The 25,614-nt window shown below is 47.9% G+C and overlaps 5 protein-coding genes across 5 annotated transcripts; 4 read left to right on the top strand and 1 right to left on the bottom strand.

The window, feature by feature from the left end:
• The first annotated feature begins 3,232 nt into the window (after positions 1-3,232).
• Positions 3,233-4,016, top strand: LOC127293293 (SKP1-like protein 1). The gene has a single exon (XM_051322875.2). It carries the CDS (start codon positions 3,351-3,353, stop codon positions 3,852-3,854), a length of 504 nt encoding a protein of 167 aa, XP_051178835.2. The 5' UTR covers positions 3,233-3,350; the 3' UTR covers positions 3,855-4,016.
• A 1,517-nt stretch (positions 4,017-5,533) lies between these two features.
• On the top strand, positions 5,534-6,962 carry LOC139830000 (SKP1-like protein 1). Its single transcript, XM_071818691.1, has one exon. The coding sequence runs from the start codon at positions 6,305-6,307 to the stop codon at positions 6,791-6,793; it is 489 nt and encodes a 162-aa protein (XP_071674792.1). The 5' UTR covers positions 5,534-6,304; the 3' UTR covers positions 6,794-6,962.
• Positions 6,963-14,017: 7,055 nt separating this feature from the next.
• LOC127293292 (uncharacterized) lies at positions 14,018-15,551 on the bottom strand. Its single transcript, XM_051322874.2, has 2 exons — positions 14,706-15,551; positions 14,018-14,577 (listed from the first exon to the last, which is right to left on the bottom strand). Exons 1-2 carry the CDS (start codon positions 15,459-15,461, stop codon positions 14,185-14,187), a joined length of 1,149 nt encoding a protein of 382 aa, XP_051178834.1. The 5' UTR covers positions 15,462-15,551; the 3' UTR covers positions 14,018-14,184.
• Positions 15,552-16,691: 1,140 nt separating this feature from the next.
• Positions 16,692-19,247, top strand: LOC127346993 (uncharacterized). The gene is made up of 5 exons (XM_051373229.1): positions 16,692-16,966; positions 17,077-17,317; positions 17,413-17,988; positions 18,075-18,273; positions 18,862-19,247. Exons 1-5 carry the CDS (start codon positions 16,692-16,694, stop codon positions 19,245-19,247), a joined length of 1,677 nt encoding a protein of 558 aa, XP_051229189.1.
• Positions 19,248-20,622: 1,375 nt separating this feature from the next.
• Positions 20,623-23,687, top strand: LOC127293291 (uncharacterized). Its single transcript, XM_051322872.2, has 7 exons — positions 20,623-20,785; positions 20,891-21,054; positions 21,155-21,192; positions 21,328-21,415; positions 21,528-21,758; positions 22,418-22,483; positions 23,272-23,687. The coding sequence occupies exons 1-7, from the start codon at positions 20,737-20,739 to the stop codon at positions 23,464-23,466; spliced, it is 831 nt and encodes a 276-aa protein (XP_051178832.1). The 5' UTR covers positions 20,623-20,736; the 3' UTR covers positions 23,467-23,687.
• The last annotated feature ends 1,927 nt before the right edge of the window (positions 23,688-25,614 follow it).

Raw genomic sequence — 25,614 nt, 5'->3', positions numbered from 1 at the left:
AAGTCTTCGAATATCGTCGTCCTTCTATTGATAGATTCAGGTTAGTCAACCAGACGCGCCACCAGCAGCAGCGAGCGTTTACGCGAGCGAATTGTCCGGGGCACTATAGTAGTGCCTAGTCCGAAATTTTTTGAAAATTTTTAGCGTTTTTTCAAAGGGGATCCACCACATAGTAACGAGGCCACGGTTCAAGCAAGTACTAATGTCGAGTCAAGACACAAGCGGCTAACTTCCTTCAATTTGGAGAAATGGAAATAGAAGCTCTCGAACCTACCTATTCTGAAGTAAGTTTAGGATCAATAACCAAGCTAGCTGTCTATTGAAAAGAGACCCGATCCTTTTGGTTGACTGAATGAAGAAGAGGAAATTTAGAAAAAGTACTACTTTGCCTTTTTGGATATTTCAAAAAAGAAAGTTGTAACATTACTGAAAGCAAGATTTACTTGCCAAAGAAGCATAGTCCAAAAATATTTGTTTCCAAAAATATCCCGTACCATGCCCAAGGCCGACGCCCTGCATCCATGGTCCCCGCACGGTCAACGGCGTGCAGCACCCAACCACCAGCCACCACTCCCAGTTGCAGGCAAAGCCGAGCCGGAGAGAGGAGAGAAGGGAGGAGGTCCAGCACCACTTCCCCGGACGGAGACCATCCTCCCACCCGACCGCCTTCCTCCATGCAGCCGCGCACAGGGGCCTGAGAGCAGCTCCCCGCCGCCCCCATCACCGGCGCCACACATCCTTGCCGCACGGCCACCTCTAGGGGCGACGAGAAAGGGAGAGGAGGTTTGGGGAGGTGGCGGCGGCGCGATTTAGTGTTTCTCCCCCAGTCGCCTGGAGGGGCAACGCGAGGGAGAGAGAGAGGGGCATTACTCATGCGTATGCCATTTTCTCAGATTAATTCAAGGGTTCAATGACGATAACTCGGATCGAGGGCGCTGGTCCTTAGGGGCACGTGAGCGAAGACTTTCCTGACTGTCATCAGCAACGTCAGGCTGGCTCCGGTAAGGAAGCGGCGATAGAGGCACGTCGGTGGTTCGCTCTAGCAGCAGTACTGCTTTTTAGGTGGTCCAAGCACCTCGATGTAGTTTTTATTATGTTGGGGATGCTTTGTATTCTTTTTAACTCATGGAATAGTTTTGGATATTTCAAAAAAAGACGTAGCATATTGAAAGCAAGATTCACTTTCCAAAGAAGCATACTCCAAAAATATTAGATTCCAAAAAAAATCTTTGAACTAGTTTCCTAAAGAGTCCAAAATCCAAACTGAACGAAATAATAATAAGGACTCCACGTAATTGGCGGAAGAAATTAGATCTGCCGTGGCGTGATATATGCGCGACTAAAAGCATCTCCAGTCCCCCTCCCCCCAAACCATCCAAAACGGTATCGGATCGAGCGTTTGAGAAATGTGTTTTGTTCGCGCTGTGTTTAGGGGACATCGCTCCCCAGCCGCGTCCCTCAAACGCCCACCATAAATAAATATTAGTGCACAAAATAAATGTTTTCATTCAAAATTGATCATATATTACAAAGTTTAAATGAAAACGGCTAGATTTCATCTAAACCTAGCCTACTGACCGTCCGGCGGTGCGTTCGACGGCCCTGCCCTGTCGTCGCCTCCCCTCCGCCGTAGCTCCTGCTGCGTGCGCCGCCTCTCCATGCGTAGGGCGGTGAGCAAACTCCGCTGCTCCAGCAGCGCATCGTCGCATGCCCTCCCTTGCCGCGCCTCCCGGAGGGAGAGCTCGACGGCGCGGCGAATCTGCGCCTCTTCGCGGGCACGGGCGTCGTCCTGGAGCTTCTTCCCCGACTCGAAGGACTCGACGAGCGCTTGTTGCTGATCCGCCGCCTCGTCCGGGTGCGGCCCGTCATCGTCGGACCACTCGAAGGCGTCGTCCTCCTCCTCCTGCTCCGCCTCCTCGTCCTCCGCCTCGTCCTCCTCCTCCTCCATTTGCGCCTCCAGTTGCGCTGCCAACGCATCCGCCCGCGGCCCCAGGCCGCCTCCGTTGCCGCCAGCGCCGCCTCCCTCTGCTGACGCTCCTCCGCCGCCTGCTGCTGCTGATGCTCCATCGCCTCCCGCCGCCGCCGCTCTGTCGCCTCCCACCGTTCACGGTACTGCGCCTCCCACTCCATGCGCTGGTGCCGCCGCTCCGCACACCACCGCTCGACCATCTCCTCCGTCCGGCGCCGCCGCGCCTCTTTCACCGTGGCGGCGTCGAACGCCGCAATGGTGTCCGCTAGCGCCGCCGCCTCCCACGCCACGTTCTCCTCAGCTGCGGGGTCTCCCGCTGCTGACGCAGCCGCCTCACGCTGCTGACGCTCCCGCTGCTCGATTGCCTCCCGTCGATGTCGCCGCTCTGCACGCCAAAGCTGCACTCGGGGTTGCCGCGACTCTTCCATCGCGGCGGCGTCGATGCCGAACAGCGAATCCGGTGGTGGAGGTGGTCGTGGAGGAGACGGCGGTGGAGGGAACTGACCGGCGCCGGGACGGTTCATAGTTTCGCAGTGGTGTTCGAGCGATGAGTGTTGTGCTTGTGGCGGAGAAAGGGATGCTAGCGGCTATGGTGGCTGCCATTGAGCCGGGGAGTGGAGGGGGGCCTTTTATAGACTCCGACGTCGGGAAGAGGCCAGAAGCGGCGGGAAGAAAGCGCGGTGGCGTGCGAACGCCATCGACGCGTGGAGGCTGCGCAACACCGACGAGACGTCTCGCCTGCCCCCTCCGTCGTCATTAAGGCAAAGCTGTGACGCTTCGATCGTGTGTCACTGCGCGCCAATAATTTCCGTCGCGAGGTAGGCGACGGTTAGGTCCAAACTTGAATGTGCCGCTGACGCATCGGTCCCACCATGCCTCGCCTCGCTTTTCATTGTGTCCGGCGTGCCCGGAGCGTCTCCTATGAGGCGGGAACGAACTTGTTGCGCCGGACACCGTATCGAGCCGCGCCGAACAAAAAGAGACTTTGAAAAACGCGGCTGAAAACGTTTTTTTGTCGGGTGCGCCAAATCACTTTGGAGATTTTGGGGGAGCCAGTGGAGATGCTCCAATCTGGAAACAACAAATCGTATCCGGATGGAATTCCTGTTTTTAGTTTGACATCGTACGGTTCAGAGTTGAGGTAGAACCGATCCTACGATGCCAGAGCTCCGATGGGAAACAAAATATGTGCAGCCGAAGCCGATTACTAGTCTTTCTTTTGTTTCTGAAGGGAAAATCCTTCTGCTTAAGCCATCGGGGACCCGGGTCTCTGCCTTCAGAAATCACAAGTCTCTGTCTTCCGCAGCCGCCTCGCTAGGGTTTCCTCTGCTCCCAAATCGCCCCAAATCCGCCGCCGATCCCCAACCTCACCAACCCACCCATGGCGGCCGAGGACAAGAAGATGATCACGCTCAAGTCCTCGGACAACGAGGTGTTCGAGGTGGAGGAGGCGGTCGCGATGGAGTCGCAGACGATCCGCCACATGATCGAGGACGACTGCGCCGACAACGGGATCCCGCTCCCTAACGTCAACGCCAAGATCCTCTCCAAGGTCATCGAGTACTGCAGCAAGCACGTCCAGGCGGCCAAGCCCGCGGCGGCCGACGGCGCGGCGGACGGCGCCCCCGCCCCGGCCCCCGCCGAGGACCTCAAGAACTGGGACGCCGAGTTCGTCAAGGTCGACCAGGCCACCCTCTTCGACCTCATCCTCGCCGCCAACTACCTCAACATCAAGGGCCTGCTCGACCTCACCTGCCAGACCGTCGCCGACATGATCAAGGGCAAGACCCCCGAGGAGATCCGCAAGACCTTCAACATCAAGAACGACTTCACCGCAGAGGAGGAGGAGGAGATCCGCAGGGAGAACCAGTGGGCCTTCGAGTAAATCTGCACACTGCCGCATTTGCTCGTCGTTTCAACGCTACTTTTAATTAATGTCGTAATTAGTAGTATCTTAGAGTCGAGGTCGGGTTCGTGAACATCCTCAGTGGTTGCTTATGTCTGCAAGAAAACCTATCTATCTTATCAATCGTTGGTTCTGTTGTCATCGCTTGTGCACAACCTAGTTTATATATCGTCAACTGCTATCTATCGTTTGTTCAGTGGTCATCGCTTGTGCACAACCTGTTTATATGTATCGTCAACTGTTATCTAACGTTGGTCAGTAGTCATCGCGTGTGCACAACCAAGTTCATATCGATTTTGCAGATTTATTTACACAGTTCCTGTGCAATTTAACTAAGAACAACCGCACTTCAACCCATGCTGGCCTCCAAAGCTAACTCTAATCATCACGCTTGTAACTTTTTGTACCACTTCCACAACCGATTGATGGATACTCCTGGTTTAACAGAACAGACTTCTAGCAAGATAGTTAATCTGCTAAGATAGCTTGCGTCTCTACAATCTGTCTTGACATCAACACTAGTTGTTTAACACCATATCTAGATTTGTTTAGTGCAGATATTATGTGCTGGTTAAGGATCTGGATAACAGACTGCTAGCAAGATAGTTTAATCTGCTAAGACAGCTTCAGACATTATCCTATGCTAGTTGCTTGATTCATAGGATTATTCCCATAGGAACTATCCTATAGGAATATTGTAGTGCAAATCCTAATAGAAAAAAACATTAGGTCATACCTCATTGAAATTCCTTCGGTACAATCAAAGAGAACTCATCTTCTCTTAGGATTCAGCTAGGCATGACATCCCAATCCTGTGATTTTCCTATTCCTATGTTTTTCCCACCTTATGAATCAAAGGATCCCTAATTTTTATCACTTCCTGCACCGAATGATTGATACTCATGGTTTAACAGAACAGACTGCTAGCAAAGATAGTTATCTTTTAAGACAGTTTGTGTTCTCTACAATCTGTAATGACATCAACACTAGTTGTTTTACACAATATCTAGATTTATTTAGCGCAGATATTATGTGCGGGTAAAGATCTGGATAATGGACTGCTAGCAAAGATAGTTTAATCTGCTAAGACTGCTTCTGCTCTACAATCTGTACTGACATCAACAGTAGTTGCTTAACACCAATCTGATTTGCTTAGCCGGTAAGGATCTAGAGAACAGACTGCTAGCAAGATAGTTTATCTGCTGCCAAGATACCTTCAGACCACTCTGCCCCTGCAGAACTCTCCTCGACATGGTCTTCTCTTCTGCCACAGTAACAGCTTATGTCAATCTGTATTGACATCATGGCTTGCCAGATGGTTTTACACACATGTTTCTTCACAGCTTACCTTTTTTTCTTGTTTTCCATTCACATATTTTTGTGTGTGGGTTCCTGGGGTTTGTTTAGCATAGATTTACGCCAGGTGTATATTATTGCGGAGTAATGTGTAATGCTGGCGTAAATCTATGCTACACAAACCCCAGGAACCCACAGAATAACCTCAATATTTTGTACTGACATATTATTGCAGAGTAATGTGTAATGCTGGACCGTCTTCATGTCGCTGCATAAAAATAGATGCGAACTGACAACAATTTCGATAGGTGCTCCATCTTTTGTTCCCTTTTCTGTTCCAAATTTGGGTTGCCTATTCTAGATGTTTTGGAAGGCTGCACTTGACGATTCCATTCAATACCTTCCATACTCAACTTGCATATATCCTTGATGCATTGTGCTACTAGTATTCCCTGCCGACTTCAGAAAGTTTGCCCGGGAGTTCTTGTAGATGGATGCAAATCATCTGTACCGCTCTTGTGGGTAGCAGTTGTTACTGTTTATTTTCGTGCTGGTTCGCTAGTTTCAGTCTGAATGAATCTGTTATGAGGAGCTATCTTGGTACGTTAGTTGGACGCACTGTGTCACGTGAAGCAGTTTCGTATTCCCTATCATCTTCTATTGCTTACTATTTTTTTCTACGTAGATATGCGGGAGTAATTAGGAAACAAAGATCTAGATGTACCTGTTTTGGTGGGACATTGTCAGCTTCAGAGTTCAGATAGAACCCATTCTACGATGCTAGAGTAGTCCTGACGGGAAACAAAATATTGGCGGCCGATTGCTAGCGTTTTTTTTGAGGGCAAAAACTTTCTACTTAAGCCTTCGGCGGCACCGGGTCATTGCCTCTACTTTCTTCTCAGCCGCTCCCTTCTCGCTCACTAGGGTTTCTGTCCTCCTAAATCTACCCTCGGTCGATTGCTGGTGTTTATTGCTGGTGTTTTTTTCCTGAGGGAAAAACTTTCTACTTAAGCGTTTGGTGACACCGGGTCATTGCCTCCAGACGCCTCTCTCTTCTGCAGCCGCCCCCTTCTCGTTCGCTAGGGTTTCCTCTCGTCCCAAATCTACCCCCGATCCCCAACCTCCACCCACCCATGGCGGCTGAGGACCCAAAGAAGATGATCACGCTCAAGTCCTCCGACGGGGAGGAGTTCGAGGTGGAGGAGGCGGTGGCGATGGGGTCGCAGACGATCCGCCACATGATCGAGGACGACTGCGCCGACAACGGGATCCCACTCCCCAACGTCAACTCCAAGATCCTCTCCAAGGTAATTGAGTATTGCAAAAAGCACGTCCAGCTGGCGGCCAAGCCCGATGGCGCTTCTGCCCTGTCCTCCACGGAGGACATCAAGAATTGGGAGGCCGAGTTCGTCAACGTCGACAAGGCCACCCTCTTTGACCTTAGCCTCGCCGCCAACTACCTCAACATCAAGGGGCTGCTGGACCTCATCTGCCAGACCATCGCCGACATGATCAAGGGCATGACTCCGGAGGAGATCCGCAAGACCTTCAACATCAAGAACGACTTCACCGCTGAGGAGGAGGAGGCGGTCCGCAGGGAGAACCAGTGGGCCTTTGAGTAAATCTACAACCTGCCGTGTTGCTCGTCGTTTCCGTATTTGAATGCTACTTTTTAATGTCATAATTAGTGTCTTTGAGTCGAGGTCTGCTTTGTGAACATCCTCAGTGGTTGCTTATGTGTGCAAGAAGAAAAACTATCTATCTATCTATCGTTGGTCAGTGGTCATCGCTTGTGCTGCAGAACCGAGTTCATAGCGTCAACTGAAATTGATTTTGCAGCTTTATTTATGCAGTCCTGTGCCATTTTAACCAAGAACCAAGGCACTTCAACCCTGCTGGCCTCCAAAGCTAAGACTAATCATATACTCATAGTTTAACACAACAGAATGCTAGCAAGTTAATCTGCTAAGACAGATTTTGCTCTACAATCTGTATTTTCATCAATAGTAGTTGTTTAACACCATATCAGATTAACATGTGGTTAAGGATCTGGAGAACAGACTGCTAGAAAGATAGTTTAATCTGATGCTAAGATAGCTTGTGAGCACTCTGCCCCCTGCACTACTTGGTTCCGCATGGTCTTCTCTTCAGCCACAGCAACAGCTTGCCTGGCAATCTGTATTGACCATCATAGCTTGCCAGAATATAACCCTAATGGTTTTACACACATGTCTCTTCACAGCTTACCTTTTTTCTTGTTTTCCATTCACATATTTTTGTGCGTGGGTTCTGTGTGGCATACAAATGCCCTAGGCTTTCATAGGAAGGGCAAGGTTTGCACCTGGTGTATATTACTACGGAGTGGCGTGTAATGAGGCTGGACCGTCTCCACGTCGCCGCAGTGAAGCCGATTTACTAGTGATGTTAGTTGGATCGAAAGAGATGTAAACTGACAGCAATTTTGATCGGTGATTGTCGATATCTTAATCACCTGCCAAAATGTGTTCCATCTTTTCTGTTCCAAATTTGGGTTTGCCTATTCTAGATGCTTTTAGAAGGCTGCACTTGGTGGTTTCATTTAATACCTTGCTCCGCGAATTTTCGTAGATGGATGTAAATCATCTGTATCGCCCTTGTGGTGGCAGTTGTTGCTGTTCATTCACTGCTAAGTGCTAACTATGACCTGATGATTTCGTGCTTCGCAGCCATGAGAGTCAAGTGCAGATTCTTAGCAAGAACTAGTTCCAGTCGGAATGAATCTGTTATGAGGAGCTATCCTGAATCAGTTTCGTATTCCCTATCATCTTTTATTGCTTACATCGTCTGCGGTGAAGCAGTTTCGTTTGGCCTGACGATTTACTAGTGTAATTTTGGTTGTTGGATCGAAAGAATTGTATATCAACAGCAATTTTGATCAATGCTGGTTGATATTGTAATCATCTGTCAATACTTGTTCCATCTTTTCTGGTTTAAAGTGGTTGCCTATTCTGGATGCTTTTGGAACGCTGCACTAGGTAATTTCTCGTTGTACATCCTGCATAGTACTTGAGTCGCAGTTATCATTGATCAGCACGGTGCTACCAGATTTTAGAAGATACTTTGCTCTGCAGAAGTCTTGTAAAGGGACGTCAACCCTCTGTGCCGCCCTTGTGGTAGAGTCACCGCTGTTTGTTCACTGTTTACTATGTCCTGAAGATTTATTGCTTGGTAGCACATGAGATTCCAGTGCAGATGCTCAGCAGTCAGAATGAGTCTTAACATGAGGAACTATCTTGGTACACCATTAGTTCTGTGTTCACAAGTACTTGTTAAATTTTACTGGATGTATGGATTTGAGGACGAGGAATCAGTAGAGATGAGCTGACTCTGCCTTTAAATTGCTGCTGCTTGCTTTGCTTCATTATTGTTGCCAGTTCTACTGATTGCTGCTGCTAATACGGACCAGCAGAAAGAATAGAAGATCATCACTCTACAGAAATTGTTATTTGTCTCTCTGTATCGCTGTTACAAAAAAGAAAACACTTGGTTCATACTGGGAGTTAGTACAAAAATTCCCACTTTGTAACCATTGTTAACAAGACACTTGTTACTTGATTAGATACTTTCAATGCGTGCCACGTTTCCACCTAACCCCATATAGATGGCAGTGGCACTCGTTCCCCTTTTTGTTCGTTCTCTCTCTGGCCTCTCCTTGCTCTCTATTAGGGCCGACTTTGGTTGCCCCGGCTCCTTTTCCCCTCTCCTTCGGCAGCCTCGCCGGCTGGAGTGTGTGTGTGTTTGGCTCTATGCCATGGATGATATTCTCGTTGGTGCCATCACGCGGTGCTAGGAGATTGTCAGAGCAGTTCCTCGGTCGTTCTCCATGGTGGTGGAGCACGCTGAAGCTCTGGGGGTTGGGGTCCTTGCCAGATCTTTTCTTCCCCATGAAACCGTAGGGGACTCCCCTACGGTATATCCCCTATAATTTTCTATTAAATTAGGTTAGCAGAAGTACATTAGCGATGGATTACAAGGGGTGTGCAAGGAGAGAAGGAAGAGGGAGCTCAACAGAAGTTAATTTAAAAACATCTAAAAATTCTCAATTCAATCCACAAGACTTTTTCGAACGCCCTATGGGAGATCAGAATCAAATCCTTCTTGAACACCACCCTCCAAGCTTGAAACGAGGAGGGCCTTATCTTCTCAAAATATCAAGCCATTACGTTGCTTCCAAATAGCCGATAGAGCACAAGTGCTATTTAAAAAGAAAATTGTCCTTGGAAGTTCCTTTTCGCCCGCTCAAACATATTCTCCAATCCATGTGTGAAGTTTCATTGGATGACCAGCTTCCGCCAACATTTCACAACAGAATCACAATTTCTACTAAGAAGAGCCACAAAAATACATTTTTGTTTATGCAGGCACCTACTTTTCCAAAGTTCTTTGTAGGCAAGTTTCATTGTGTCTAAGTAGTACATACAATTTTTTATGCTCTTCCTGCTAACCATTTACTCCATGGAGATCTGGTTAGCAAACAAAAAGGGACCACATGTGTGATGTGTCACCCCTCTTGACAAATGTACACGAGAAACCGAGGCTATAATAAAAAAAAATATTGACAAATATCAGTTGTTGTTTTCTCCTTGAGAGTTCCTTTCATATCCTTGCTCTGAATTATGCTCTGTAGTGAAACTTCTAATCTTAATTAAGCCCATATCTTTACTAAGTCTTAATCAGATTACCTATATTGAGATTCTTTCTTGAATACTTCAACACTAGAGTATATTAGTAGGTGCATGCATTGATTGGTAGGTTCCTGCCATAAAAGTTGTCTCCCTGGTAATATTCATCATCTCACAGAGTTTAAATTTAGAACTCACATACCAATCAATTTTATAGATTAAGTTTCCCTCGGTTAAGCATGTTGTTTAGAGAGTAAAGATTTGAGGGAATATAAATATAAGCTGAATTCAGTTCATATTTTGTAGATTGTGATGCATCATTATTTTCTAACTCCCTTGATTTTGTTTTTTTCTCTTTTGAATATTGCAGCATTGGAATATATTAGCAGGTGTATGCTGGGCTTGGTGACCTCGACTCCATCCATGGGTAGGTTGGTGTGACAAGCTATCTGAGATGTACGAGCTTCCTGCTGGTCTTCCATACACTACTTTTTTCCTTGCTCGTGGTCATGGTTGGTTCTTGGGATGGTCCATGTTCTTTGTGAGGATTTGGTTTCATTCTTGCTCAGTTATGGGATTCAGTTTCAATCCATGATATAATTGTTGAACTTGACAAAGTTAGCTAGGCGGTCAAATCAGGAAAGTAAAATCGTGAACATAGTTTTATTTTGTAAATGATAGACACCGATTCATATATGTATTCATGAGACCCTCTGTTTTTTCTCATATCTATGCCATTCAGACACTTCCTAGGAAAACAGTGATCTATGTCGTCTATCAGAAATTCTATTGGAAAACAATGGGGGCAACTAGGTAACCTGACCTGCTATATATGATATATCAAGCTGATGTATAATATATTTGCCGCTCAGGCTCTTCCTATTTGCTAGCTCTGACACAACATGGCTCTTTAGTACATTACTTATAGCTTATCATGTTGCCGTAGGGTATTAGGATTTGCTTGGTACCTTCCTTATAAGCCATGATTTAACCAAATAAAGCAATATGCCTGCTTTTCCTTGAATTTACCGCAGGTTTCCATGCATTAATGCGTGCTGTTTTTTATGTTTCATTTTTTGTTGTGAAATCAGGGCTAATTCAATGTATTGGTTGTTAGGATTTCCTCATCACCGTGCCACTGCTGTGAACCCCTCCAGGCTGCGCCGACAGTTGCCTACATGATTCAGCAACCACATGTAGCCTCTATGTTCTTTGTATTTCCTTTGTCTTAGTTTGTGCTTGCCCTGCTAGAGTCCTCAATGTGACTTAGTTGCTTGCACTGAAACATTGAGAATTGGCAACAAATGACAACATCAGTTGGGTCGGCTCACTGTGTGACTGGAATTGTGCAAATTAGGGTTCAGATATCATGGGCTTTGATACTGTTATACTTGGAGTACTATAGGTGTTAGGCTGGCTTATAAAAATGCTTCATCGAAACTTATGTTTCTGTATTTGTATTAGTGGAGAACCACCATGCTCAATATAGTAGTGTTGTTGCAACTTGCAAATTACTATTATAGGTGCTGTTTGCCTGGCTTGCTCTTGAGAGTTGCATTTTTTGACATGAGGTTCAAATAAGGATGATAATATGTAGTAGGTCTAGCCTCGCAAAATCTTTACCTAAAGCATGGTTCAAAAAAGCGTACGCCTAGGCGCGCTTAAGCGCGCTTAAGCGCTGAGCGATGGCCTTCCGCTTCGCTTCGGGCCTGAGCGTTCAATTAAGCGAGCCTGGGAATCTGGTCGTGCTATTTTTGGAATCTGGTAGAGGAAAAGGAGTAGGGAAGGAGGGGTGGTTGCAGGGAAGGAGGGGGTGAGGGCAGGGAAGGAGGGGTGGAGGCAGGGAATCCATGGAAGAGGAGGCAGCAGCAATGCCATTGCGGCTGTCGATGAGTGCCTGAAGGGAGCAGGTGAGAGAAAAAGAGATAGAAGAGAGTAGATAGACAATGAAGATTAGAGAATATGGATGGTTCAGATTGAGCTGGGCAGACTAGGGTTTCATATGGGCCTTACTGGGCCAACATTGCCTTACTGGGATAATATTAAAGGAATATTAGACCTTATATGCGCTGAAAAATGCAACCGGCTGGCTCTCCTGGTGTGTCCGTACAAAACGCTTAAGCGCGCCTAAGCGCCGCTTAAGCGGTGATTGCTCTAGGCGTTGGCCTACCGCTCGCTTAGCGCTTACCGCTTTTTTGAACCTTGACCTAAAGTAATACATGGTTCAGCAATGCCAATGGTAATACGGATGTGGCCAATCCTATTATACTTGGTCTGTATCAACAGTGTGGTAAGTTGTAATTCATTGTGCCCACCTGATGGATAATGCTTAGTTTTGTTGCTCTGCTTTCTCAAGTTTTAGTAGTTATAACTCTGCTCTTCGCCTCTTATGTGTGCTTTATACCATCATAGGTAACAAGGTGAATTTCGGGTTTCCGTCGTGTACACCTGCTTAGATGTTCTTTTTTGCTAATTAATACTATGTTTATTTATCTGCATCATTTCTGCATCTATGAAATTTTGTGCAGGTCTCTCTTCCTCCTATCCTGGACAAGCTGTGGTAATGGCAAGCGCAAGCTGGTACAGTCGCTGGCTGTGTGTGCCTTGGTGGAGGCCATGACTAGAGCGGCGATCATGATAGGACACAGTTGTCGGCGGTGTGCTCAAGCCGAAGATGCTGTAGGGGCTCAAGACCCTCATTGCATCTCCATTTCTATTTGCACCAGTACGTGGTTTCCTAGCAAAATGATTTCTTTTTTTGTGCTCCAAAGCATATATAAAAGATAAGCTGATTGAAGCTCTTCTCTAATATTTCTCAAATGGTTCAGTGCAGGAGGTAATCGAGGCCGCCGTCGTGTTCAGACGGCTCCTCGGCAGCCGCATGCTGGTACACATGCCCAGGAAGCGCTGGCACCCACAGGAGGGGCTCGACGTACTGCGTGTACGCGCAGTCAGCGTGCCGTGGAGAATGTGTACCCCCACGACGGGAGCGCCTCCTCCTCCTCCTGCTTCACGGGCGCCGGCGGCGGCTGCCGTCGCGGTGGCGGATGGAAGGCCACTTCGGCCTCCTTCGTAGTCGAACGAAGTCATTGCTTTTGTACTTGTTCATATATTTTTATTGCACCATACGACTTGGCGTTAGAGGTTTTGATGACGAGCATATGAAGTGTCTATAGTCACCCTGGAAGAGTTGTATGTTTCAGTCTAGCAATTCCCGAGCCATGGCTTTTTTGTAGTTTAGATGTTTACCACTAACTTCAGGTTTTGTGTTTTTGCAGGCTGCTTTGCTACATATACCACCTAGGATGTTGTAATTGTAATTATTAGGATTAAGTAAGTTTTAATGTGAATTAACAATCTAATGCCATTAACCATGATTACTTCTTTCCGCTTCAATAGGAAATGCTTTTATGGAAGTGCATATAACCAATCTTAATAACTTCACTAGGAATTTTTGTTATATTTAAGAGAGAATTAAGTTTTCTAATTGCCTATTTCAATATAAATTCCCGCCATGTTTATTTTTCTAATTTATAGCATATATATATATATATGTTTTCTGCTTGAGAAGGTTGTATCAGAATTCAGAAGTACTTGTATCCATGAGCAAGACACGCATTATCACTGCTATGAGGAGCTTATGAAAGCCTTATTTGATTAGAGGATTACAACAGAAAGATATGTATATGTGCAAGACAACATTAGTTCAAAACTCAGTACAACTATCCTTCTGAATTTCTTGTATGCAAGCTTTATTTTCTAGGTAATGCTTCAAGTCACCGTGTACTAGATTAGTTAACAGTTCGGCCAAGCATTCTTAATGATTTTATTTATGTGTATATCTTTGCCAATGTAAATTAAAGTGCCAAGTCTACTCATGGTATTGTCTTCTTTGAAAAATTGAATGTAAAGTTTGCGGTGTGCAGTGAACATTTTGTGCTATTTTGGGCCAGAACACAACTCTAGAGTTTGCCGTGGAATCAGAACTAAGTATAATAAATAAGGAAAATAAACATGTAGCTACTCCTATTGATGGTCTGTTAGACCCACCTATTGATTTTTTTTGTCCAACCCTGTGCATTTTACTTTAATTCTTTCATACCCTGAAATTGGGTATCAGAGTATGAAATACAAGAGACAATCCCTTTCAGCTCGTACCATTGTTGCACTAAAAGAGCTGGAAAATTTCTTCTAAAAGAGATCATCAGAGTGAACCATCTCATATCTAGGCATTGGTTTTAGAACAGAACAATTTCTTCCAGTAATCTGCTGTTTTCAGCATGCACCACTCAATAGAAAATAACCATTCCAAAAGCTTAGACAACCCATCATACATGGGCGATTCTTGTTCGTCACGACGCGGCCACCAGCCGAAGCGTCTCATCCGAGCCGCTGGCGCTCTTCTCGGCCATGAGAGCCTGCAGGTCGCTGCCGTTGGCGAGGCTGTTGAACTCGACGGACCTGGACGGGTCCGTGGGGTACTTCCGCTGGCAGAAGGTCATGAGCCGCTTCACCGACTGCAGGTACTTCCTCGTCGTCTCGTCGTTCATCACGTGCGCCACGCTGTTGGTGTGGATCTTCTCGCGGGCGGACCGCTCGTGGATGCCCACCATGGTGACCCCGATCGGCCACGGCGAGTTGCCGATCGCCAGCTTGATGTAGTTGTCCGTCGCCGCCAGGTAGTCCCGCCGCATGCAGCACCTCACCACGTCGAGCAGCGCTCGCTGGACGTCGTCGGGGAGAGCCTGCAATCGAATCCGTCAGTCAACATGTTGAATCCCAATTCCCCACAGAACAAGTTGTGTTGCAGATTGCAGAATCAATCGAAAAGGAAAATTGTGCAGAATTGGAGCAGGTTGGAAGTGCTGCATACCTTCCTCTCGCAGAGCTTGAAGAGGGGATCGAGGTAGCGCGCGCACTGCTTGCAGGTGGCCACCACGGCCTTGCCCTTGGCGGTCCGGCGCTCGGCCTCGGGCATCTCATCCACCTCCTGGCTCCACTCGGTTAACAGCCTCTTGAAGAAGGCAATGATCTTGTCCTCCTCGCACAGCTCCTCGAACGGAACCTCTTCCTTCTCCTCTTTCCCGCCGTGGCTCCTCTCGGCCGCGCCGGCCGCCTTGGGATTCGCCGCCGCCGCCTTGGCGCGCAGGGCCTGGATGTCGCGGAGGAAGTCGTTGGTCTGCCCCTCCCCGATCTCCGCGGCGTCGACGCCCGCGACCGCGGCGGGGTCCTCGAGCACGTCGTGGAGGCGGCGCAGGCGCGCGGCGTCGTCCTCGCCGAAGAGCGTGGCCGGCTGGCGCAGAAGCCGCAGCCGCCGCACGACCTCCTCCCTCGGGAGCGACGACTCCTTGGGAGCGTCGGCCTTCGCCGCCTCGCCGACGACGGCGGGTGGAGGTAATGAGGAGGATGACGCGGAGGGTGAGGCCGAGGCGGCGGGGTGGGAGGACCGGAGCTGCTGCTGCTGCTGCTCCCGCTTTCGCTGCTTCTCGAGGAGGCGTTCCCGCTCGGCGGCGCGGAGGCGCTGGATCTCGCGCGCCTCGATCTCGGCGCGGCGGAGGACCTTGCGGCCCCCGAAGTCGGCGTCGATCAGCTGGCGCTTGCGCTGGAGCTCGCGCTTCAGCACGTCCATGGCGATGCGCGGAGGCGGCGTGGAGCACTGGAGTCGATGGTCCGTTCCCGCGGAGAAGATTGCGAGCGGAGGTGGCGCCGGATCGGAGCGTGGTTTGGCTTTTGAGATTTTCCGGGACTCTGGAAGGTTCCCGAGTTCGCTTTGGAATCGAACTCGCGAACCTTCTCGATCTCTCGGGCCCTGAACTTTGGATGCGGATGATCGGCGCAACTTTCGGCCTGCTAGGTTTTTTCTGATAGCGGCCTAAATAGCACAAGGCAGGAGGCCCATCTAGAGTCTAGAGGCAGCCCGGCCAGGAGACGCAAAGACGATCACGATCAACGTAAGAAAAGTAGAAGCAGCTCAAAAGAACAAACAAATCGCAACAGATCAGTTGATCCCAATCGTTGCATACGTGCTCCTCCTCTCCTCGTTTGTGGTGGCGCTGCCTATTTCTCGACGAGACCGTCTCAGGTCGCCGTTGACCGTATCGCGGGTAAGTTGCCGGAGAACTGCCCTTGTACGCTCGGCCTAATTTTCTGTTTTCAGTTACCCTTTTCCTTTTGCTTTTTGAAAGAGCTTTCGTTGATCAAATTTCTGTTACACCAGGGAAGTGCAAAAGTATCAGGGACTAGGCCAGCACCAAGCAAACTGTGGGCTGATTTATGCGATACTCCTTTGCTAGTTAATAACCGATGACTAACAATATTTTCACCGTGATGATTCGTACAGTACTGAGTACTGACTAGTCCAATCTTTTTTTACTTCCCAAACTGTAGGTCTAGCTTTCTGATTGTGTTGCTATTGTATATTGGAAGCGGAAGGCCCTTGGTGATCGACCATGAAAGGAAGTAACAATGGTAAAGTGTAATGCTTTACATCGCAAATAATGACTCTATTGCTTTTAAATTTATCGATTTATCACATGATTTTTATTTACTAGTGTAATACTACTGAATGCTATCTGCTTCTTTGCAGGCAATTCGTATCTCGCCGCTGTTGGTCGCCTATTTTCACGGTTTGGAGTGTTGGATGCTTTATTGCTCAACTTTCTAGATTAGTTAACCAGTATTATAAGTAGCACTTTTCAATTTTGATATACTCAGGAGTTTTCAACGCTAAACCCCTACCTGATTATGTTTAATTTAATGTGCTACTCTTAAGTGTTGCACCGTCTGATACTGCAGCTGCGTACCGACCTCCCATGTACATCATGTGGACAAGCAAGACGAACCACCTAGTAGCTGGCCTATGGGCCGTACCACCGAGATGAAGATGAAGCTCGCCGTGGACAGGTCAAAGAACCGCGTGCTCTTCGCGGATGCAGGGTCCGACGTCGTGGAGATCCTCCTCAGCTTCCTGACGGTTCCCCTCTCTGCGCTTCATCTCATCGCAGGCCAGTCGTCTTCGCCGGTTTGCCTCACGAACCTCATCAACAGCCTCAACCACCTCAGGAGGAGCGAGCTGCTCAAAGCTGACGCCTGCCATGGCACGTTTCTCGAGACTTTGCTCAGCGATGGCTTCAGGTCTGCAATGCTAGCTTAGCTACCTAGTACTGGTTCACTGTTCCAAACACATTTTGTATAGCTAGCAGTTTTAGTTCACTACACACTTTAACAATTTTTGGTATTCGCAGGCTATGTAAACCACCTTGCAATTACAACGAATGCAAGTGTTGCGACGCCCTGGCTAGACTTCTGCATGTTCACGCCGATACGGAGGCGTTTCTAAGGGGTAAAGAACGGTTCATAATCACCGATGACTGGCGGATCAAGCAAGCATCCACGACCAGCTTGATGTCACTTGGTCGAATGTTCGATATTGGTTGGATCGGTCGTGACTTTGAGGAGGTCGAAGTGTGCGTCGGCTGGGCGGAGGTAAATTTTTAGTTCATATACGTACAGTACATCGTTGGTTTTAAGAGTTGTGTGTTTCAAATAATTTGGATGGGATCTGCTTCATGACATACTAGGTTTTATCTATGGCGAAGGCGTCACTTTCATCAGATACCATATTCACTGATGTCTTTCTATCCGAGAGAGCTTATGATGACCATTCTGCTCCTCAAGTCACTGTGAAACCACGCATCAATCAGAATATTGTGCATCCGTGCAGTAGAGAAAATTCAGATCCTTTACTGGAAAGCACGGTAGAGATCGTCTATGACATGCGTGGGAAGAAGGTCATGTATGCTGAATGCGATCATCGGTTTGTCGACTTGCTCCTTGGTTTCTTGACTTACCCAGTGTCCCGTGTGATCAAGAACGGAGGTGTTGCTGCAACTTGTTATCTCAGCAAAAGCCTGATCAATCTGTATAGCAGCGCTACCGATCTTGGCGCCACGGGCTCCTTAACTGGTCTCTTCCCAGAAGAGACGTTGCTGGTTCAAAGCCTTGCGCCGTTTCCTGAGCTCGTGGAAGACCGAAAGTATGTAGTAGAGGATGATCTACTGATACATCAGACCTCTGCCATGTTGGTGATGAAACACTGGCGTAGGAGACCCGGGACAGAGGTGGACCGAATAGAAATGAGCATAAGGAAACATGAGGTAGCTAAGCTCTTGTAAATTCAAGCAGCAAAATTATTATGAACAATGCTTGCTGAATTTCGGTTGTTGATTTCGTTCTCCTGCAGGCTGTTGCTGCGCTGATGCAGGCTCTGTTCACTTCGGAGATGGGATTGACTGATGCATTCGTGAGTAGGAAGGAGACAATGCAGATCCTTGTTACAATCGGCGCAGAAAAGACCATAATACTGGACGGAGTTAAGAGCTCGGACACCATTGCGGCCATCAGGAGAAAAATCGAAGTTAACGAGTCCATTCGGGCGGAACGTCTTTACATGTTAATCTTTAACTGCAGAATACTGAAGGACTCATGCACCGTTGCGGAATGCGACATCTTCGACGGACATACCATCCACCTACGTTATTTATACCGCTGATGCTGTATCAACTTTTGTTATGGTTCTGCTGTTTGGTAGCTTGTGCAACAAATCGACCGACTGGTGTTTTGGGGACATTAGGATACACTAGCACAAATGTAGTGCGTTGCTACGGATTAATTTTTATTTAATATTTTTATACTTGTCCCGTTTCATAATTCTTAGTCACGGATTTGATGTATGTTCACAAAATATGTCTAGATACATTCAAATTTAAGACAAGAATTATAGATGGTGAGAGCATATAAGTGGTAGTGTCGACGAAACCTCCTTGCGATTCCTGCCAACTTCTACGCTACGTACCATAAAAGAACTCCACATAAGTTTATTGATGAGTTGGCTAAACCTTCATAATATAGTTACTAAAAATAATATAGGCAGTAGATTTTAGTCAATTAGCCACTTCTCTAGGATATGAAAACCGGAAATTCAATGAGATGCACGGACCTGCCCATACCCTACCCATTGCCATCCTTAGGCACACAAATCACACCATCCCCGCCAAAAAATCCCTCCACCAAAATTAGACCGTCGAGAAAGGAAGCGGAAGCAACGGATACAGCCGGCACGCCCATCACATCGTCTGACGCCAGCGGCGCTACCAAGAAGCATGCCAAGCCGAAGAAGCTCGCCAAGGATTTCACGCCGGACGGGCGTCGGGCCAAGTTGGTGAAGCCCGCAAGCCGGAAAGAGGTCGCCAGAGCTCGGGCAGCCGCCGCCAAGCTCGAAGATGGTCGACAGAAAGAGAAGGGCCACATCCTCTCCGTGCGGCCCGAGGACAACGACGACTTGCTTGCACATAAAGCCGCCCAACAAGCCATCATGTTGATGAAGCAGGAGGTGCTCAACATGACATTCAACTAAGGTGTGGTTATCCCTCTTGCTGCCCCTGGCTATGCCGTGGCCGGTGTGTCATCGACCAGATCTACCACGTAGACGCTGAGTTGTCGGACTCCTCTTCAACCCAGGCGGGCAGGCCTGCATAAGCCATCCCTGGACGGTGGCACGGTAGGCCTAGATGCGCGCTCCCCCGGCTCGGTGACCCCTGTTCGATGTCGTCGGGGACGTGGGTGCAAGCCATCGACCTCATATGCACTCCCACGGTCCAAGACACAACGAAGAAGCAATGGCACATCTCTGCCACCCATATGCTGTCGCGAGTCAGCCTGTTCAACGGAATGACCGGACAGCTACCATCGGCGAGTAAGATGGTAATTGCTTTCCCTTTAGGACGGCTATCCAATTTGTTCGCATATTTATTTTTCATTGCAAGTTGGTTGTGTCCGTGGGTTGACATGGCAATGGCATAGATGATTGCCATTTGGGAGAAACTTGTCACTATTTGGGTGGAACTAACCTCCTTTTGAACATATTGTGTGATATCGTCTCGTTTTGCACATTTAGAAAAAAACTTACCGGTTGTTAGCGATGCATAGTTGCCAATTTACATATCTGTGTATGCCAATGTGCCAAAATATCTCAAACAATTGTCAAAGAGGTCAAAGTTCCAGTGTGAACCGAATGACGTCAGTTGAGTGCACCACCACCTTGTAGACCGGATCGCGATCCGAATTGTATTCATGAACCAACCTAAACAAATAGAATTAGACACGAGTGGACAAATGGAGGCTGAGCTACACGTAGGCCCTTATTTTCAAAAAAATCTAAAATTATTTTCGTAAGTTTCAAAAAAAATCTGGATTTAGCTAATTAATGATAAAATCTACAAATGTGTGTGAAATCCATTGTATTTTAGCATACACAAAAATGGTCTAGAATACAACAAACAATTTAAAATTGAGATTTTGCACGTTTGTAGAATACGCCATTGGCTACATGCCTACATCTAGAATTTTCGTTCATATTTTTTTGAAACTTGCAAATATGATTTCACAATTTTTTAAAATAAAGAGGTGCATGTAGCTCTAGCAGTTTTTGCGAATGAGACCACTTGTATATCGTTGTTGAGACGGCCTATAGTGGCGGACACGCATGCAGCTCCTGCCCAAACCCAAACCCAAACCCGACCGCAAGAAGGTTGCCCATGCGCCGCGCTCGCTCGGACACGGAGACGCGTCACGCGTGGGAGCTCCGCGTCGCGCGGCCGCGAGGAAAACGAGCCGCTGAAGCCAAGCGGAGAGTCGATGGAACCAACACCTCACCAACATGTGTACGCTCCAGAAATTCCTCGTCATCCACTCCCCACCTCGCGCTCTATTTAAACGCCCCGACTCTCTTCCTTTTCCCTCGCTCGCTCCCTCTCTCTGCACATCGTCCCGACACACTGCTTCCTGCTCCGATCCGTCCTCCATCGTCCCCTGCTCCTCGATCGCAGCTTTCTCCCCGGCCGGCCATGGCTTTCCAGTGCCCCGTCAACTCCCCCTTCGACTGCCTCCTCCTAGGTAAGCTAATCACACGCTCACGCCTCTCTATCAGTCTATGTCTCTCTTCTTGGTGCTATAATCAGTTTCTGATGGTTAATTCTTTTCTCCCTCTGCTCCGTGAAGACCTCGACGACACGCTGTACCCGGGCGGCACCGGCATTGGGCCGGCGCTGAAGCGCAACATCGACGAGTTCCTCGTCGCCAGGTTCGGCCTCGCCGCCGACAGGGCCGCCGCACTCCGCGTCGACCTCTTCCGCTCCCACGGCAGCACCCTCGCCGGCCTCATCGTACGCACACTCCAACTTGGCCTTCTCAACCTTTTCCCCTCGTCGTCGCCTTTTGCTTGCGTTCCTAACATGTGGAACTTTTCATCGTCAATTCCTGCAGGCGCTCGGCCACGACGTGCACCCCGACGAGTACCACAGGTCAGCACGCAACACCCCACGCACACGCAAGCCCCCGCCCCTGAATTCCTGAAACTAATATGGGCGGTTACGCCTCTAGCTAATTTCTCCATTATCAAAGCTTAATAATTTTGTTTGGACGGTGTGCGAATGCAGCTACGTGCACGGGCGGCTGCCCTACGACAGGATCGCCGCCGACCCGCGCCTCGCCGCGCTGCTGCAGAGCATCCCGCAGCGCAAGATCGTAAGCACGCATTCTTTCTCCCCACTCACTCACATAGTAATTCTTGATCGATCATACCCAGCTGTGGAAGAGCCTCTGCTGACTGATTCATCATGCATCCATACGCGCGCAGCTGTTCACCAACTCCGATCGCGCGCACATGAAGAGGGCGCTGGAGCGGCTGGGCGTGGACGAGGCCTGCTTCGACGACGTCGTCTGCTTCGAGACCATGAACCCGCACCTCTTCGGGGAGGTGAACGGAGACGACGATGCCGTCGCCGACCGCACCGTCGTGGTCCTGAAACCGTCCGTCGACGCCATGGTCGCGGGCCTGCGTGCCGCCGGCACAAACCCACGTCGAACGGTAACTGCCCGCTACCCAATTTCCACCCTTATTACCTTTCGTCTCTGATCTTTCTGAAACCTTACAAGCAGTGTGCTTGTGTGCCAAGTACCATCAAGGAAAAAAATAACGCGCTATAACAAAATAGCGTGGGTCTAAAAATACGCTATTAGCATGCTATTAACGAGAATAGCGCGCTGTATCGCCAAAATAGCGTAGCGTCGGCTCTCCAAATATGCTATAGCGTGCTATTAGCGTTGGAATAGCGCGCTATTTTTTTTCCATGAGTACCATATGTTCGTCAGGATTCAGGAACTGGGTGTGGTTTCTGAATTCTGACCACATGTGCTCCACAAACCAATTGTCCTGTCACAGGATATTTTTCTTGACGGAGCTCCGTCCCAATATACTGCTATAGAAATGTTGACGTAGAGAGGGTCGACGTCTTAATGTAACAACCCGAATCCCACGAGGAACGGATAGTGACACCAGGTGGAACACGAGCCACTAGCTAGAAAATTAGCATCTAATCAAGCCCTTATCGACACTTAGCTTTCGATGAAAGCAAGGCTTATTACTATAATCTTAGCTAGCTAGGTGTCATTTTTGCGTGCTTCATTTGTGCTCCCTGCTTGATCATCACATAAAACTAATATTTTGATCTTGTCATGCTCTCTCAGCTCTTCCTCGACGACAACGAGAGGAACATCGCGGCGGGGAAAGCCCTCGGCCTCCGCACAGCCCTGGTAAACTATCCAACCCTTCTCAATCCATCTCTCGCCTTAATTTATGTTGAGCCACAAGTATATCATTCATCTTTCCTCACCAGTTTAGACTTGTGTTGTGTGTGAACCGTTTGCGCTCGATGATTCAGAACTCACAAGTCGTGATCTAGAACAGCAAAAACGTGACGCGTTTCGCGCAACAAGACCAGCTAAACGACGCCGAAACTTTCGTGGCGCCAACTCAGTTTTCAGTGACGTTGCTGTCAGTCCTTGGATGGTTAGCCAGGGTAGGTCGATCGACGCATCAGGTGGCCGGTGCACGCTGATTAGGGATGCATTATTCCCATTTCTTGCAATTATCGTTGAGCTTGCTTTAGGCAGGTTCCCATTAGGCCATCTGCGTTTACATTATTGGGCACTATCACTACAACCTGATATTGCACATGGAAGCTTTGTGGCTGGCATTTGCAAGCAAAATGTGTGATCCTGCCTGGCTGAAATGTGAGGAAGCAGCAGAACAAGTACAAGGAAAAAAATCTCCCAACCGAATCCGAATGGCCCGTTTCTGTTCTCTCAATCAATTAATAATCGTTGGCACATCACATCACTCAAAATAGTTCCCATTGTCTCTGTCCACGATCGACAGATAACGTGTCCACTCCAACTTTGAGTACAAATCGCCGTCACCAAAGAGGACCCGCATGCATAATCTAATTCAGACACGTCAAAAGAAACGTTGAGGCTAATTAACGTATAGAGCAACTTGATGTTTTTACACTGAAAAGTTGATCAATTTGGTGAACCTGCAGGTTGGCAAGAGGGCGAGGAGCAAGGATGCGGACTACGCGCTGGAGAACATCGGCAGCCTCCGGCGAGCGATCCCAGAGATCTGGGGCGGCGTCGCCGCCGCCGACGAGCTGCAGCCTGACCACAACGTGGAGAAGAACAAGAGCATGAGGGCCGAGCTGGACGCCGTCATCCAGCCCACGTCAATCCAGGCCTAATCGCGTCCTAATCTCCAACCGGCCAGATAACAAGATGTCCATAATGCTTCACTAATAAAGCTCCGCTATGTATGTATGTAATCATGTAAATTATGTTCTGATTCCTGATGCTGCGTGTCTGAGTGTGCATATGCCTGTACCTAGCTGACAGACAAACATATGCACGATTCTGATCAGTTGTAAAGCCAAGTTTAATCAAGTGCAGGACGAGTCATGTGTCACATGCATGTACGTGCGTTCTTAACTTCCTATAATGTGTACTGTGTGCGTCTTCATTATCTTCCTATCTGATTGCAATTGCTTGTCCCTTTCTTTCAAAGTATACATATTCATACCGAATAAATAACGGTTTATGCCAAAACGACCTCAGTGATACCCTCAAGCATAAGAAAAGAGGTGTTCACAAATTAGAAGCAACTGTTGTACGTGTGAACGGGCGAAGTAGACAAGAGCGACAAGAGTTCTCAAATGCAACATATATATTCTATATCACCGCTTAGAGCCAGAAAATCTTTTGTGCTTTGGGACGGATCAGCGCGTACTTTGCATCGACTTCATTTGGACGGTGGGTGATGACGCCGACAGATTGGTACGTTCTAGAATTGTGTCGCCCGCCTCAATTTTGCAATCGTATCGGAGGACACTATTATTCTCACTTTCCGTCGTACAACGCAATTGTTGTTGTCGACCAACTCTATGTAAAGCAAATTTTCAGAACTTACGTAGTGACATTTAATGATAGAAAAAAACCAAGGTATCAAAGTTTTTAAAATTTATGGGTAAGTCATGCATGTATAGTATATTGTTAGGGTGCGTGTGTGCAAATTTTTAAGCGTACGCAACCTGTGCAAAAAAAAAAAATCAAAAAGTGACCAAGTCATAATTTCTATTTTCTCATTTGCTGGAGGTCGTGTAATGTCATATTACTTCATAAAGAGTTGTATGCGTTAACTTCAACCCATGATATTAATGCATGATTTTTGTTTGTTTGTAATCCTTCGAAAAACTATAATTGCAATTTTTTGACAACTTCTCAAATGTGAGTTATATCTACCTAGGAATGTACTAGCAATCTAGCATTCCACCTCTAGCCGTTTGATTTCTTATCATAGCTGCTCACATCATTGTCATCTCTCTTCGTCACCGCCCTCGATGTAACCCTGTTCAGGCCTTGGCCGCAATTCCGAACCCAAATAGTGGGAGCCAACGGGCTGCTGCGGCTCGGGAACTCTAAATAAGTGTCCAAGAGGTGCGACCAAACCACACATAATAGAAATGCCAACTTGATGCCCAGTCAATTCTATGTCGAGAATTTCATGAAGGCCGGAGGGGAGGACTAGCTAAGGGAGGTTCAAGTCTTTGCGATGTTGAGAGACTTGCTTGGTGTTCCGGACTTCACAGCAGCGGTATGAAAGTGGGGGCGACAACACAGGTGAAGTGCAGAGTCCTACCTTTCAGGGTGAAAACCCAAGGTCTGGCCTTAATTGGTTGTGTCTGGCAATGTCCTTAGTGGAGGCATTTGTTTTGAGAGCAGGGACTAGTCTGTAATTCAGGTGTTGTCTTGGCGGTGGATGTATTGCTGTTGTTAGGTCCGAGATACTGTAGCGGGACTTTTGTTTTTTAGTTTTCTTTTCTTGTTTTTGGCTGTGTGCATCCGTAGTGCCATTAGGGTGGTGCGTTGTTGCAGAGGCTGGATGTAATTGGTATCTTCTTGACATTAATATATTCCCTTTATCGAAAAAATGTCAGTCTGACATGTGGGGCCAGTAAGCCAGGTTTGGAATTCCTTCTCTCCTGGAATTGACTTAAGGAGTAAATAGTGAGTACTTTTTGTGTGTAATGTAGTTAGTTACTTGCTAGGATGTTGAAACTAAGGAGCAAATAACGTACTGCCATATGATAAACTGGAATGTTGGAGGCAGCAATGGATCGATGATTGGTGCTCCTCACGAAATTACCTATGGATGATCGGTGGATTGCTGATCTGCTCTGCTATCGCTTGTGCGTGGGCGATGACGCGGACGGATTGGTACGTTCCAGAGTCTTGTGCCCTCCCGCCTGATTTTCGTGTTATTGTGCCGGATCGGATCACGCACTGTTCGTCTTTTCCTCTGTCAAGTCGCGCTAGCTGTCGTCGCTATCCAAAAT

Source organism: Lolium perenne, chromosome 4, assembly GCF_019359855.2.
Source record: "Lolium perenne isolate Kyuss_39 chromosome 4, Kyuss_2.0, whole genome shotgun sequence".
In the NCBI taxonomy this organism is placed as follows: domain Eukaryota; kingdom Viridiplantae; phylum Streptophyta; class Magnoliopsida; order Poales; family Poaceae; genus Lolium; species Lolium perenne.
This window is presented reverse-complemented; position numbering and strand designations above follow the sequence as displayed.

Coding starts and splice junctions, on each gene's coding strand:
- LOC127293291 (XM_051322872.2), top strand. CDS start 20,737: ATGGCTTTCCAGTGCCCCGTCAACTCCCCCTTCGACTGCCTCCTCCTA. Junction 21,193..21,327: donor CACCCCGACGAGTACCACAG/GTCAGCACGCAA, acceptor GTGCGAATGCAG/CTACGTGCACGGGCGGCTGC. Junction 22,484..23,271: donor TCGGCCTCCGCACAGCCCTG/GTAAACTATCCA, acceptor GTGAACCTGCAG/GTTGGCAAGAGGGCGAGGAG.
- LOC127293293 (XM_051322875.2), top strand. CDS start 3,351: ATGGCGGCCGAGGACAAGAAGATGATCACGCTCAAGTCCTCGGACAAC.
- LOC127346993 (XM_051373229.1), top strand. CDS start 16,692: ATGGGCCGTACCACCGAGATGAAGATGAAGCTCGCCGTGGACAGGTCA. Junction 16,967..17,076: donor TTGCTCAGCGATGGCTTCAG/GTCTGCAATGCT, acceptor TGGTATTCGCAG/GCTATGTAAACCACCTTGCA. Junction 17,989..18,074: donor TGAGCATAAGGAAACATGAG/GTAGCTAAGCTC, acceptor GTTCTCCTGCAG/GCTGTTGCTGCGCTGATGCA.
- LOC127293292 (XM_051322874.2), bottom strand. CDS start 15,461: ATGGACGTGCTGAAGCGCGAGCTCCAGCGCAAGCGCCAGCTGATCGAC. Junction 14,578..14,705: donor TCAAGCTCTGCGAGAGGAAG/GTATGCAGCACT, acceptor ATTCGATTGCAG/GCTCTCCCCGACGACGTCCA.
- LOC139830000 (XM_071818691.1), top strand. CDS start 6,305: ATGGCGGCTGAGGACCCAAAGAAGATGATCACGCTCAAGTCCTCCGAC.